Source organism: Typopeltis vanoorti, chromosome 5 (genome assembly GCF_054136105.1).
Source record: "Typopeltis vanoorti isolate ZY-2024b chromosome 5, IOZ_Tvanoo_1.0, whole genome shotgun sequence".
Lineage (NCBI taxonomy): Eukaryota > Metazoa > Arthropoda > Arachnida > Uropygi > Thelyphonidae > Typopeltis > Typopeltis vanoorti.
In genome coordinates, this window is record NC_143553.1 from 141,272,390 (window position 1) to 141,289,098 (window position 16,709).

Sequence of the window (16,709 nt, forward strand, 5' to 3'; positions counted from 1 at the left end):
CTTTCAATTCTAAGCAGAGCAGTTTCATTTTTGAAATATTGTTTTAAACATCGAAATATGCATTCTATAATTAGATAGACTTGCAAGCTAAAATCTGGAAACATCCTTACGTATTTATGCATTATAAAAGCAAGCAAGTCAAGAAATATAAATTAGTGTCTGCAAGGAGTTTGAGTGTGTTTAAGGCATGGTATGATGAGATGTGTGTGTGTGATAAAGGGACCTCCCAGATGAGTCTTTGACTCTATGAGGTCTTGGGGTAATAATAATTATAATATTAATAATAATATTTCTTGACATGTTTTATAAATTTACCTAATTTCTAGAATATAATGTTAAATTCCTTTTTCTTTGCACTTCTGCCGCTAGAGAGCGTCACTATACATCAGATGAGAAATGCGGTTACGTTTTGATGTAGTCTAAAGCACGTTATCTAAATTAGGTATAAGTGGGCATTAAAGTTTTGCCATGCCGATCTCCAAGCGAAATAAACAAGGTATGTATGATATATTTGAAGTATATACTTATATTTACAGTAGTGGATTATGACTAAAATTGAGAGAAAATTCAGGAATCTGACAATTTTGATGTTCTTTCAGTATCGTTAACATCTGTACGCAAAAAGCGATTAGAACTGAAGCAGCATCTCATCGAAAAGGTAAGCCTTCACCATTCCTTTTCTTGTTTATAAGTTTTCAGTGAGATGGGTAACATTTATCATGTAGAAAATCTTAAATTGTTCATGACTACAAGTTAGCTTATTGTAATCAGGTTATACAGCCTTTTCCATTTAATTGATAGCTTAGACCAGCTCTGAAGGTCTATCAAACGTTGGTGAAACCAGATTGTTGTAGGAATCTGAAGAGTTGTAAGAGTTGAAAGACTTCCATATTCAGAAAATAATTATAGGGATAATAATTTTGAAAACAGAGCCAGTTGGAGTTGTGGATGTTTAAGATCACTTGGAAATTGATTTGGAATGCAGAGAGGGTGAAGGTTTATTGAAAATAAGATAAGTCAGGGTGGTTTTCCGAGTTTGGTGATCTGTGTTACTGAATGGGATAAGAAAATGTTGAACCAGAGGAGATAAAAAGCAGTGGATTCTAAATTAGGTACTCTCAGGCACAAAATCTCACAAAAACACAGGTGTCACCCTTGTGGTGAAAGAGCTGCTGCTCTTTCACCACAAGTAGGAGATCTGGTTCCATCTGAGGTTGAAAAATATTCATCACACTTTGCATTAAGTGTTGTATAATCCATACAAAAAGTATAATTCTTAAAAATATTTATATATATATAAGGATTGATGATGGAGACAGAGAGTTGTAGAGTAATCAGGTTATACAGCCTTTTCTGTATAATAGAGTAGGTGCCCTCCCTCGATGAGTCTTTGGACTCCTTGGAGTTGTCACGAAATACATTCCCACACACATACACAAGAGGTAATTAAACCTATTACACATTATTGCTTTGTTTTTGGGCAAGTGGTTAGGGAGAAAGAAGGTAGCTGCTAATATGGTTCTTGTAGAACTGGGAGTTATATTCATTGGAGAAAATGGTATGCAGAAAACACGTAAACAGAATGAAGGAGAGGATGAGAATTGATACAATAAGTTTGAACTGTGAGCTAGCAGCTGCTATGTTCTTACATGGTTAAAGAATAGTAGTGACCATTATGGTAGACAAGTTATGTTATATACATAACAATAGTTTATTAATTAATTTTGTGTGATTAAGGAGAAAAGATTTTTATATACTGTTATTACCAACCTATAGAAATTGTTAAAATTGCATGGTTATAATAAACATTCTCTATTTTGCAGTTTATCCAAGCATAAGCATGGATATACACATGGAAGACACCAAGGTGAAATAAATGGGAAATCATATATTTTCTATATACAGTTAGAAAAAAGGTGTATTACGTTGTTAAATACTCTGGTTGGGAGGTAATTGTGAAAATTTTTTCTGCTTTGCTACAATGTATATACCTGACAAGAACTTAGATTCTTGTTTTAATACTACATCTAAGTGTGAGCATGAAGTATTATCTTCATGACTGATATATATACAGAGACTATTGACTTTTAATGAGTTGCCCATGATGCAAAAACATGAAAAGGACCACTGTCCAGAATATAATTTTTTTTTTTTTTTTTGTTAAGTATATACTTTGTAACCAAGTGGGAAAACTTTCCACAATCATCTTCTGTCATACAGATTATTTAATAATAAGGTGATAACCTTTTTTTTTTTTTCCCTACTTGTGTATGAAAAATATGACTTCCCATTTATTTATTTATTTGAGTCTGGCTTCCACTGATTAGATCTCAGTAAAGATTGAAACCAGTCTGGGTATTGACCCTTCCCATATGTTTTTGCATTGCTCTATAAGTAGACTAGTTGTGAAGTTACTTTATGCTTGCACTTGGATATAGGATTAAAACAATTTCTTGGCAAGTATGTACATTATAACCAAGCAGAAAAACTTTCTACAATGATTTCATGTTATGTCAGCCTGATTTATCCTGTGGTTAGCATCTTCTGCTCTTCAAGTTACAGGTTGCAGGTTTGAATCCTGCTACAGTTATGGATGTTTTGTAAATGGAAAAAATCAGCATGAGACTGTTGCCCTGATAATAAGCAGAATAATAGTTTCACACCAGGCCTTGAGTGAAGGGAAAAAGTACTGTTTGGTCTCTAAAGCAAGATTTGCAGATTATGTATTATGTTTCCAGATTTTATAGATTGTGTATATGTGTGTGTGTGCGTGCACACACACACACATCCTTGGCCTGCTCACAGTGCAGATGTACTGTAGGTTTACAACTTTCATGAAGGCAAGTCAGAAACACACACACACAAAAAAATTGCTATTGGCATTCATATGTAATTAGAAATGAATGTTTTATAGTTCAACAGTTAATATGCTCATAGTAGCATCTCTCTTTACTTCCACTTTATCACCTAATTCAAGTTTCTTCTGATTACTTTTATTACGGTTCCATTTTAGTTAACTTTATCAGGACTTTCAAATTGAAAGTGAGTTAGCAAATCTTTTACACAGGTGGCAGGGTTTTTCATCCTCAAAACAAACTGGCCAAAATAATACACTGACTTCATACCCTTAGTTGCTTTAGCTATAAATCCCAAACAACTGCGCTGTTGACAAATATTTGAACTTCTTTTAATAAAGTGCACTTTCGAGAAATTTATTATTTGTAAGATCAAAAGAAGTGAGGTAAATTGTAGAAGACTTTCCATTATTTTTGTTTGAAAATAATTTAAATGAACAGTTTAAATTAAAAAAAATCTACAGAATATATTTTAAATTATATTGCATTCATGTATATTTAAAATCTTTCAAATGATGATGCAGATATCATATTTTTAAAAAATTAGAGATGGAGCTAAAAATGAATTCTAAAAAAAAGCAAAAGCTAACCAGAAATCAAAATTTAAATCAGTGAGGATTTGCCGAAGCTGTGAACATCTTCAGCTTATTCTTAGTAATTCTTTTTCAAATCAGTGTAAGCCATTAACTCTATTTTTCACCATTGAAGTTCAGTTTTTGACAAGGGAATGATTTACGTCATGACTCTAAATGTCTAGTTTAAGTGTCTGGATGTGGAGGATTATTTGGACCAGTCAGTTTTTGAATGACTGAATCGAATTTATTATTCAAATGTTATTTTTAAAAATTTCTGATTTTATTATTTTATCTCAGATATGTATTTTAAAATTTTTAAAACAAGAATTGTGAATTTTTTTTTTTCACATATCCCTAAGTTTGGCATTCCAAGCTGTGCATGATACAGTAGGTAGCATGTGTTGATGACTTCACAGTATACTGTCACTCACGTAACATGAGGGTAATTGAAAGACAACTTCAGCAAGCAATTGATCATGTCTCTCTGTGGGCTCTTAATGGGTTTAGGTTTTCGACAGAAAAAAGTGTCTGTGTACACTTATGTCGAAAACGCACTCATCACCCAGATCCTGAACTAAGAATGGGACCTACTGTTATTCCAGTAATTACAGAAACCAAGTTTTTGGGACACATTTTCGACAGAAAACTCACATTTCTAGCACACATTCATCAACTAAGAGAAAAGTGCAAAAGAACTTTGAACCTCCTTTGCACTTTATCCTCTACTGGGTGGGGTGCTGATCGAACTTCATTGCTCCATCTTTATCATGCACTTATATGTTCAAAGCTGGATTATGGGTCCCAAGTCTATGGTTCAGCAAGACGGAGTAACCTACGATGGTTGGATTCCATCCATCATCAGGGTATATGGATAGCTACTGGTGTCTTTTGCACCCTCACCCACTCCAAGTCTCTATGTAGAAGCAAATGAACCGGCTCTATCGCTTCAACGGAAACAGTTGTCTCTTAATTACGCTCTAAAAATAAAATCTCTCCCAGATCGCCCTACATGGAATAGTATCTTCTCTCTGCATTGGGAAGCTCAATATCACATACAACTGCTATACATCCTTTTGGTATGCGTATTAAAGAAACTGTGCAAGCTGTTAGTATAAATGTTGACATTAGCTACACTAAACATAACAGCATTCCTCCATGGCAGGTTTGCACCCCATCCTGCAACCTCTCACTTTGTCAGCTACAGAAATCTTATACTCCATCATCCATTTACCTGCAATTGTTTAATGCACACAGAGCAGCACACGCTGATTTCTTACCCATCTATACTGATGGTTCAAGAACTAACACCTCTGTTGGCTGTGCTGCAATGTTTCCTGACATTATCTCAAATAAGATCCCACCAGACTGCAGTAATTATACAGCAGAGTTACATGCCATTCAACTTCCACTTGTGCATATAAAAGAAAACTGCTACCAAAAGTGTATAATTTATACAGACTCATTGAGCTCTTTACAGGCTATCTCCTCTCCTATGTATAATCCTCATCCAGTACTTTATGAAGTGCTACACCTGCTTCACAAAATGAAAATCCTTAATTTCGATGTTCAGTTCTGCTGGATTCCCAGCCACATCGGAATCAAAGGAAATAAAGGTGCAAATGCAGCTTCATTTCCTTTGATTCCGATGCTAAATCAGCCCATACCTTCTCCGCATTCTATTTGACAGTTCCATATACAGACTACAGACAACTTATAAGATCAAAGCTAATTGCTCAGTGGGGGTTAACATGGCAAGAAACATCAACAAACAAATTATATAACATTAATGAAATTAATGAAGCTGAAATTAAACACTGGCATTCTAGTCAACATACAAAGAGAAGGGAGGAGGTTGTCCTTGCTAGGCTCCACATAGGTCACATTCTCATTTACTGAGAGCTGATGACCCTCCCATATGTGAAAAATGCAACACACATCTCACTATTCATCATATTCTGGTAGATTGTCAAAAATTTATACAAGAGAGGAATGAAATTTTCACCTATCTAACCAAGCCATATACACCCAGGGAAATGCTAGCAGACTCAGGCAAATTGCATGATGTTTTTAGAAAGAATTAATTTGTACAAACACATTTGACCATAAATTTGTTTATATGTAAATACTTTTTTTTTTTTTTTGCTTAACTTAACTTTTATACATATATATTATTCATTAGGTTAAATCTGACTAATTATGTATTACCATGGGCCTTGATCTTGTATATTTGTATCACCCTGCTGTAATTTTGTTAATATGTAAATACCATAATGCTAAACTTAAATTTTATGCATCAATGCCATGTAATAATTCCCCTCTGACTCTTTAAGTATTAGTATAATAATGTTTGTTGTAATCTTACTAGATGTAGACACTGCTTTCCTTGACTTGTTTTGTATATACATATATTAACCTATAGTTATCTATTTATGTACTGCTGAAATCTCTGCAGTAATTTTGTTTATATGTAGATATTGCATCACTTAACATACATTTTGCGTATGCATCTTATTTACTACTTTATTTTTCGAATAATCATGTAGTGCTGTAGGACATCTTACTTATTTGTGTACTTTCTAGTAATTCTGTTTCTACTGCATTGCTAAATTTAATTTTCATCCATGCATATCGTATAATAATCCCTTTTTGCCTATTTTTGTACTGCTATAAAGGCATCTATTATAATTTTACATATGTGTAGATACTGCATTCCTTGGCTTAGTGTTTCATATATTATGTATTAACTTATATTGTTAACTATTTTTGCACTACTGTAATAACCTCTGACCTCGTGTGTTGCTGTGTCCCCTGCAGCAGTTCTGTTTACCTAGAGATGCTGCTTTGTGAAACTAGATTCTTGTACAGACATATTGTTTACAATTCTGTAAATGCTAATGCTGTAACCTTTAGTATGGCACAGTATGACCTTTGCCATACTAAAATTCTTGTTCTGTTTGGTGGGGCCAATGGAACACATTTTTTCTTTTAGAGAGAGCAAGTTCACATCTGTAAAGATGCTGTAATTTGGTTTCTAGGTAGAGTTTTTAAAATTTCTCCAATCACAAGTCATCATCATCATGGCTATCAAGGATTTAGGCCTAGAGTGGCTTGTCCTGGTCTTAACAGTCATCATTGAATCTCTTAAGAGGACATCCTGGTTTTCTTTTCCCCTAATGGTTTGTAATTTAAGGCTTGTTTTGGTAATCTTTCTGTTTTCATTCTTTCAACGTGTTCCATATTTGTATCACCATATTTGTTCAACATGTTCCATATTTGATTTGACATGTGATTGGATGGACGTTATGTCCATCCAATCACATGTCAAATCCTGGAATCATAATGTTGGCATATGATTCCAGGCATATGCAGCATCTTAGTTGACGGTACTTGTCACAATGAACACTGAAAAGTTTTAGTTTCATATCATGATATTTTTTAAGATACTTCATTTATTAATTTGATGTGGATTTCCAATCAGTTTCCAGATGGAATGATAATGTACTTGCCAATCCCAGTATCATAACTCCAGAATGACACTGATATATATCAAGCGCAGTGACATGTATAAGAAGAACTCCTATTGGGATAAGTTTTCTAGGAAGAATTAAATATATATGCGTAATTGTTTGAGTAAGAGAGGCTGTAAATGTTGTGTGCTACCGGTTTTATTAGTGTGGGGGATTTTTTTGGCAAAAATTAATTATGAAATCGTTATTATTAGACTTAGTAACCTGCAAAAAATGGCGTGGCATTGTCATTCCATGACTTTAATTTAGACTTCAGTCGTTTCGTTAAGTGTGAGGTCTATTATATGTATTCTTTCGATTACATAAATGATTTGTGGATATTTGGTGAGGATGGAAGGAGGGTGTGTGCGAAGTGTGACCTGAATGAGGAATTGATGAATGCAAATATGAAATTGATGACAGAAAGTGTTAGTAGCGAGTTTGTTGCGGGGAAAATGAGTGCACGTTTGAAAGAGAGGTGAAAAAATGCTAAAAAATCAGTGAAAAAGAAAAAGACCAATTTGAAAACCGTAACTGATGTTAAAAGGGACGAAAGTGAGGTGAGAGTGACGGAAGGAAATGAAATTGAGAGAATGAATGAAACTAGAAATGGCGTGACGCAGAAATCAAAAGAATAGATGATAGCGGGAAAAAAATGAATGATAGCGAAAGTTCGACGCATGTTGGACTGAAAGTACAGAAACAAAGAAAGATGAATGAGTGTGAAAATGGGAAGAATGATAGCGAAAGTTGGACACATGTTGGACTGAAAGTACGGAAACGAAGGATGAATGAGAGTGAAAGTGAGAAGAGGGGGTTGAGAGTTAGAAAGATTGAATGATACGGAGAATGTGTCGCGAGATTTGGAAGTTGAATTGGATTGGATGAGGCAAGAAATGAAATGGATGCGGAATGAAATTAAGAAAATTCAGGTAAAAACTATTAAAATAAATAATGATGGTATGAAAGAGTTAACGAAAGATGAGCGAGTGGCGTTGTAGGCGACTCCATTATTATTGGTATGCTGGAGGATAGAATGCACAAGGTATGTTTTCCAGGTGCTAAAATGAGTAGAGTGATTAAGGCATTGGGTATGAGGCAGGAGCGAGCAAAAGAATTAATATTATTAATAGGTACGAATGATTTGAGAGAGGACAAAGAGTGTGTCAGAATGGATATCAGGAGGCTGCTTAGAAGGATAAAAGAGAATAGCGTGACAGGAAGGGTAATTAGCATGTTGCCTAGGTATGACTGTGGTGAAATGAGGCGGAGAGCAAGGATTATGAATGATATGCTGGCTGAAATGTGTGAGGAGATGGGAGTACAGTTTGTTAATGTGTGGAATGAGTTTGAGGGACAAAGTGAGCTGTATGGGAGCGATGGACTGCATTTGAGTGGTTATGGTGTGAGTCGCTTGGAGTGACTGCTGCTGGAAGGTAGAGAAGTGAATAGAGAGAATGAATCAGATCGAGTGGGAAGTGATGTGGAAGAGCAGGAGAGTAAGATAGGAGAGAGATTGAAGAGGTGGTTATGAATGGGGAAGTGAGTGGTATGAGTATAGAAAATGAGAGAATGGGTATGCAAGAGAAGTATGGAAACATGGAGGCTCAGGGTGGACAGGGGGTACACAGCATGAGAAAGGTGGATGCTCCAAGAGGAGGTGAGCATGAGTAGGCAGGAAAGGAATGGGATGACCAGGAATCAAGAGGAAACAGTTGGAATTGAAAAGGGTTTTAAAATGAAGAAGCAGAAAGGGAAATGGCCCCAGTCGAGCATGGAGAGATCACATCGAGTGAGTAGTATCAGTGGAACTAGCTGCAGATCCAGAAATGAGCTGTTGTGTTTGTATACAAATGCTAGAAGTATAAGAAACAAGGCAGATGAAATGGTTGCACTAATTGCGTCTGTTCACCCAAAGATTGTCGGAATAAGTGAGACATGGTTGGAAGAGGATGACATCCTGACAGGAATAGAGATGGAATGGTATGATGTGTTTCGTGAGGATAGAAGGGGTAATAAGGGAGGGGGGAGTGCTATTGATGATAGAGAAAGAGTTATGTCCATACAAAGTAGAGATGCAAGAGGGAAATAGGGCCAGTGGTTTTGAGGCAGTATGGTGTGAGATAGAGGTGAATGGAATCAAATACTTGGTGGGATGTTGTCATAGACCAGGTAATATGGATGGTAGTGATAGTGAAATGTATAGTTAAATTAGCCAAGCAAATAAGAAAAGGGTGATCATTATGGGTGATTTTGATTATGACAATATAGACTGGAATGATGAGATTCCAACTGGAGTTTTTGAGGGATAACTACCTCGGATAGTATGTAACAGAGGGCACACCAGGATTCAGGGGTCTTGGATTTGGTCATCTCATCACAGGATGTAATTATAACTGAGGTGTCAAATCATCCACCAATTGGTGAGAGTTGACCATGAGGTGATTACCTGGGTGGTTGCCAGCAGTGTGAGAACCTCTGTGAGAAAAGGGTATATGTGGAACTAGAAGGGAAGTGACTATGAAGAGCTCAGGAGACAGCTTGCGGTTGTAGTGTGGAATGAGGAGTTAGCTGGAAAAGAGATCAATGCAGCTTGGGAGATTTTCAAAAACTGTTTAGTAGATGATGCAATGTCCAAAAGTATTCCAACGGTGAGAAGGTTAAATAAGGTGGGTGTAAGATAGATGAATAAAGAGATTAAGCATGCGATACAGAGAAAAAGGCATTGTGGAGGCAGCATAAGAGAAGCAGAAATAACCAATTCCATGAGGTCTACAAAGCCCAAGCAAGGAGGGTGACTTGGTTGGTGAGGGTAGCTAAAGAGAAGTATGAATATGAACAGCAGTTGGCTAATGAAGCCAAAAAAAGAATCCTAAGGAATTCTTTTGATATGTAGCCAGCAAAAGAAAGAATAATTATGGAAGGATGACATTGATTGGAGAAATGGTATAAAGACAGCTTTGCAGAATGTGTGGTGGAGATACTTAATGAGCAGTTCATAAAGATCTTTCATCTTGTGAATGTGACTTCATGGAGGGACTGAGAGCAGTTGATGATGGGGAGGAGAGACTGACTGTAGGTGAGCAAGAGATGTATGGGGACTTGAGTAAACTAGGTGTTAATAAGGCTGTGGGACTTGATAATATATCACCACATATTCTGAAAGAATGTGCGAGGGAGTTGACACCTGCCTTGACATATTTTTTAATATGAGTCTTGCACTCGATCAAGTTCCTAAGGAGTGGAAGGATTGTGCCATTTCATAAAGGAGGTGATCGAACCTCAAGCATCAAACTATAGGCCTATTTGTGTGTTGGGTGTTGTGGTTAAGTTGTTGGAGAAGCTCGTGAGAACTAGGATCCAGAGTTGGGTTGATAACAATGGTATTATCTTTGATGGACAGCATGGATTTGCTAAAGGGAGGTCATGTTTTAGTAATCTACTTATGTATTACAATAAAGTGACTGCTTACTTGGACAGAGGAAAAGGATACACAGTAATATACTTGGATTTCGCAAAGGCTTTTGATAGAGTCCTCATGATAGGTTGACAGTCAAACTAGAGCAGATGGGGTTGGATATTAGATTGGTGGATTTGAGACTGGCTATCTGATAGGTATCAACGAGTTGTGTATGGGGGAGCGATATCCAGGAAAAGGAAAGTCACTAGTGGAGTGCCTCAGGGGTCTGTTTTAGGTCCATTGCTGTTTAACTTGTATATTAATGATACAGGTGAAGATTTGGATGGAGATATTCAGTTGTTTACAGATGATGCAAAGTTGGGACAAACCATGAAGTGTAGTGAAGATGTTGTGGCCTTACAAGAAGACTTGAATAGATTGAGTGATTGGGCATGGAAATGGGGATGTGAGTTCAATGTTGCAAAATGTGAGGTTTTAAAATTTGGAAAACAAAGATGGGATGCAGAATTTATGCTTGGTGAAAATATATTGTTGGAGGTAGAGGAAATAAGAGATCTGGAGGTGATAGTGGATAAGGATCTAAAATTTAGGGGGGACATCGCCAAAATTGTGAAGACAACACAAAGACTTCTGAGAATGATGTGGAGGACTTTGACGTGCAGCAGTAATGAGATTCTTGTTCCGTTGTATAAGGCTTTGATTAGGCCACACATGGACTATTGTGCCCAGATTTGGTCACTGGGTTTTCAGAAGGATGAAGATATGTTGGAAAGGGTCCAAAGTGACTAACTAAGGTAGTTTCTGACCTCTAGAATGTCGAGTATGAGGAAAGATTGAGAAGATGTAATTTGCAGACTGGTGGACAGGAGGATGAAGGGAGATATGATAGAGACCTACAAGTTGGTAAGGGGTTGTTATAGGATCAATGTTGGAGAAGTTTTATAGAGAATAGTGGGAGATCAGGGGAGAACCAGAGGTCATCCCTGGAAACTGTATAAAGAGGGTGTAAGTAGGGGAGTGAGAGGCAGGTTTTTCGTGCAGAGTTGTAAATGATTGGAATGCCTTGCCTGATGTATGCTGTCTGCAAGGAGCTTGAGTGTGTTTAAGACACGGTATGACGAGATGTGTGTGTGATAAAAGGACCTCCCAGATGAGTCTTTGACTCCATTAGGTCTTTGGAAATAACAATAATAATAAATAATAACAAAACCTCATGAAGAGAGATAATAGCTTCTTTATTCCTACTTGTCAAAGTGTAATAATATATCCTTTGAACTTTGACTCTCTGTTTCCTTCTCACACCCACCAATCACTAGCCTCATCATTTTTTACTAATGCTGTTTTATCAATACAATAAACTTGCTGCCTGCATAATTTTGTACATTGCCAATCTGATTCTTATGCAGTCAGATGGACTATGATAAAATTTGTCACCATTAATGTCATAGATCTCTATTGCTCATTTATAATTCCCTGCCCACCCAATTTAGTATCATCAGCAAATAACTGGCTATTACCGTCAAATTCTTCCTGGTATCATCATCAAATTCCTGATATTTACCTTCAAGGGGTGTACAGATATGATAGTACTACATGAAAAATTTACATCGTTACTAACTTCCTATCTACAATTTTTCTCCAAATCAATCTATTACCTTCAAGGCTCCAACACTTTCAGATTTTATATTTCTATCTTCTAAGGCACTTTTTGCCATATCAATTGAACTATATCTTAGTCTTCCTCTGGGCCTTTTTCCTACCAACCTGGCAGGAACACTTGTTTTGCTAATCTTTCTTCTCCCATTCTTTTTAAGTGACCATACCACCTGAGATTAGCTCTGCTAACAGTGTCAAGTTCTTTCCTAATATCCTTGTTTTTAATATGATATTGCCATTGATGCCATCTGTTCGCACCCCATAATCTTTCTTAGGACTCTCATATCTGGTCTCTAGTCTTCTAACCCAGCTCTCAGATCCATAAGTTAAAACTGGTTTGAACACTATCTTGTATACAGCTAATTTAGTTTTTTGACTAATTTCTCTCTTATTACATATAAATTTATTCAGTTGACTTCCTACCATACCTGCTTTGTTGATCCTGTTGTCTATTTCCATATTTAATTTACCATCTTCACTAAAAGTCGTGACTAAGTAGCTGAAATGTTTTACTTGTTCTATAGGTTCTCCATTCACAATGCAGTTGATATTTTCATTGCCTATTTTCATTGTCTTTGTCTTGTTATTGCTGACCTTCATATCATATCTATTATACAACAGTTATTCAAATATAGTCAGGGAATCTTGCAGACTTGTAGCAGATTTATTTAGAAGTATAACATCATCTGCATAAAGCAAAGCACTAACATTAATATCTCCAATTCTGATATCAGATTTAATACCACCTTTCTTCATAAATGTGATCCATATAGATAATGAATAACAGAGGGGATAATGTCAGACAAGGATGTACATCCTTGTCTGACACCATATTTAACATTAAACCAGCTTCCTGTACTTCCTTCAATTTCTAACTGCTGACTTACAACTCAAATAAAGACTAAGAATTGCTTGATGTAATGTCTCACTGACATCAACTTTAGCTTTTTGAATAGCTTCTCTCTTGGCACCTTGTCATATGCCTTTCCCAGATCTACAAAACTTAAATACAGATCTTTGTTATGTTCCAACAATTTCTCAACTATTTGTCGTAAAGTGAAAATCTGATCCTAACAGCCTTTATTAGGCCTGAAGCCAGCTTGTTCTTCACCAAGCTTCTCTTTCACAATCCTTCTCAACCTTTCTCAAGTATACTGGCATAAATCTTACCAGGAACACTCAGTAGAGAAATACTTCTGTAATTCTCACATTCAGTTTTACTTCCCTTTTTATATATGGGTACTATGAGAGCTCTACTCTAATCATGTGGAATTTGTCCCTCTGTCCAGGCCCTCTAAGCTATGCAATGCAGCCACTGTAAGACTTATACTTCCATACTTGAGCATTTCTGGTCGGATATCATCCACTCCTGCTGCCTTTCCACATTTCAGACTTTTGATGGCTCTTTCTACTTCAAGTATGGATATGTATTCCTGATTGCATGCCTGATCAGTGTTTTTTATCACTGTGCTGTCATCACTGCTAGTTTTATTTAGCAATTTTTCAAAGTAATTACTCCGTACTTCAAGGATATCTTTTTCTCCAGTTTTCATGTCACCTTTATCATCTCTAATTCCTTTTACAGCACTCTCCTCCATTTCTGAGCTTCTTCAACAACCTCCAGAATATTTTGCCACCTTCTTGATATTTATTTTCTATGTTCTTACCAAAGTCTTCCCATGACTTTTGTTTAGCTAATTTTACACAGTGTTTAGCTTTCTTACATTTGGCTCTGTATTCTCTAGGAGCACAAACCGACTTATTTGCCAGGAGCTTTTGATATGCTTTCTTCTTTTTCTTCATTGTCTCTTTAACTTCCTGTCTCCACCATGGAGTTCTGATTTTTCTATCCTTGCAGACAATCTCACCACATGCCTCTCTGGCTGAATCAATCAGGGTTTTCTTCAGAGCTTGCCAATGAATCTCCAAGGTTAGAATCCTGTTCTCAAACTCTTTCATTTTTTCTTGAATAATGTTTGTATATTTCACTCTACAGTTCACATCAAAGCTGCTCAGCTTTTATTTGCTTTAAAACTTTCTTACATGTTCTTCTTTTCAATATGAAATTCAATTTTATCCTGCTCAAGACTAGATGGTGATCACTTCCAATTTCAAATCCTCTGTACACTGTAGTGTCCTGCACTAGAGAGAAAACATCACTATCAACAATAACATAGTCAATGAGACTTTTCTTATTCCTTGCCTCTTCTCTCTCCATGTGAATTTGTGCACATTTTTATGTTGGAATATGGTGTTAATAATAACAACCAGTCCATGTCCTGAGTAGAAATCCAACAAGTATTTGCCATTATTATTAGCTTTGCTCTTTTCTCCAAATTGTCCCAAAATATTTTTGTATGTCTGACAATCATTTCTACTCTGCTATTTAGATTCCCAACAAGGACCAACTATTCATTTTTCTTTGTGCCAGTTGCTTTCTCTAAAGCCTCAAAAAATTCCTCCATTTCTACCTTCTGTGGGACCATTGGCACAAATAAGTCTTATTGTCCATTTCCCCATTGTGATATTTGCCCACATCACTCTACTCGAAATTGCCTGCCATTCAAGAAGATTAGCCACATATTTAGTGTTGAATACTGTGGCTACTCCTTTTTTTTCTTGATTGTCATTGCCTGAATATAACATTTTGTATTTATTGCTCAGAAAGATCTCACCAGTTTTTGCCTTTTTTTTTCTTCACTCACCCCCCTATTATATTGAACTGGTACTTATCCAATTCCTCAGGTAGCTCCATTTCTTTGCTATTCAGGCTTCTTATGTTGATAGTACTGATCTTGAACTCTGGTGATATTGAGTTGGGGTGTATTTTAGGGTTTGTTCCAGTAGCTGACTTTTCGCTGTTTGCACTGGTTCCATGGCGAAAACAGCCGGGCCATGTTTAACCGGGCGATTCCTCAGCCTGCATGAAATTCTGTCATGTTGTACCATCATTTAATATTGTGGTTTAAGCCAGTAAGAATACAATCTAGTTATATACAGGGTGCACCACATGAAGGTGAGGATTGGACATCAGGTCAGAAGCCCGGTTCAGTTCTCTGTATTACTTTAAAGGCTGTGTGGAGGTCTCTTCTCAGTTATACAGCTTTGACCCTTAAGCACCCATCCCCCGATATCATTAATGTAGAAATTAAACAGCAATAGCCAAGTTACAGAGCCTTGCTGCATGCATTGGATCATCTACTCTCATTGGTTCTTCACCACCACCCATTATTTTTTGATATGCCAGTCAGGCACCCTCTTATCTGTATAGACTGTTTCATATCTATCCCCCTATTGCTCTGGTTCACCATGCAAGATCTTCTCAAAATGCCTTTGCACAGTCCAACAATAGTGATTTTCATTATCCACTGTTGTCACAATTATAAGAAGTAGATAAGAAATGCAAATATAAGAAACGGAAATGGAATGAAAGCTAGTGAGACTGATGTAGTGAAAGAATGCAAAAATGTAAAAGTGAAAGTAAGTGATAAGGGTGCAAAAGGAGGTATAAATGAGAAAATGGAAGTATTGTGCATCAGAACGAGAGGTAGTGAGACTACAGGAGTGACAGTGAAATTGTTGGAATGCAAAATTTGATGAAACAGTTATTCAAAATGAAAAATAAAATGAGGAATATGCAGAGTGATATTAGACTTTTAATGGAAACAAATGAAAGTGCAAAAGAATAGAATGAAAGAAAGAAAAAAGGGTAAAAGAGGTGACAAGTGATTCGAAAATAGCAGTATATTATTACATTACTCTTCTCACTTTTGTTTGATAAACCTTACCCTACACAACTCACCTCAACCTACAGAACATCAACCACCACCACCTTCAAACTTCTCCTGGCATAAACAGATCTCACCATTGCATCCTCAGCTTCAAAAAAAAACTAGGATTTCTCTTTTGCTCACGATGTTATTCACCCCTGAATAGCTGTTAACATTATACAAATCACAAATCTGCCCAGCTATTGAATACTGCTCCCACATATGGGGTGGGGCCACTAAACGCTCCCTCAAAATGCTTGACTCAATACAGAGGAGAGCAATCAGACTTATTGATGACCCATCTCTTACCAACTCTCTCCTCCCACTTTCACACAGATGTTTGGTTTCTGCAATATGTATATTCTATAAATATTTCCATGGGAAGTGCTCAATGAAGTAACATCAATAATTCCTCCACTCAGTACTAAGCTCCTTGGAACATGTGCAGCTGCTGCTCAACATCCCTTCACAGTACACCTAGAAACAAACAGAACAAGTTTCTTTTCCTTCATCCCTGCAACTGCTGCACAGTCTCCCTCCTGCTGCGTTTCCCAAGGAATACAATTTGCAGTCATTTAAATCAAATGTAAACAAGTTCCTCCTTTCCCAACCCATTACCCATACATGGTACTAATGTACTATAGGTTGATCAACCAACCTCTTGTGTATGGGCACAGCATTAAAAAAAATATGGAGATCCCATTATGAACCACTTTACTGGCCATTAAAGATCAAATATGCATCCTCAAAAGCTTCGTATCCATCATAAATTTCAATGTAATATCAATGGTATTACAATTTCAATATGCACTTCGCATCCATGGTAATGTGGACGTATATATATATATACGTCCTGGCTGGTAGCGTGGTTAAAAGATTGGTTAATGAGAGAGTCCATAAGGTCTGCTATCCATGAAAGAGAATGA

At 36.6% G+C, this 16,709-nt stretch overlaps 1 protein-coding gene across 1 annotated transcript in view; it reads left to right on the top strand.

Annotated features, from left to right (window-relative positions):
* Positions 1 to 369: 369 nt before the first annotated feature.
* Positions 370 to 16,709, top strand: part of RpLP0-like (ribosomal protein LP0-like) — a 141,190-nt gene continuing 124,850 nt past the window's right edge. Inside the window, exons 1-2 of the mRNA XM_090392790.1 lie at positions 370 to 496; positions 600 to 658. Coding sequence (XP_090248916.1) covers positions 469 to 496; positions 600 to 658 — 87 coding nt within the window. The 5' untranslated portion in view covers positions 370 to 468. The remainder of the gene's footprint in view (positions 497 to 599; positions 659 to 16,709) is intronic.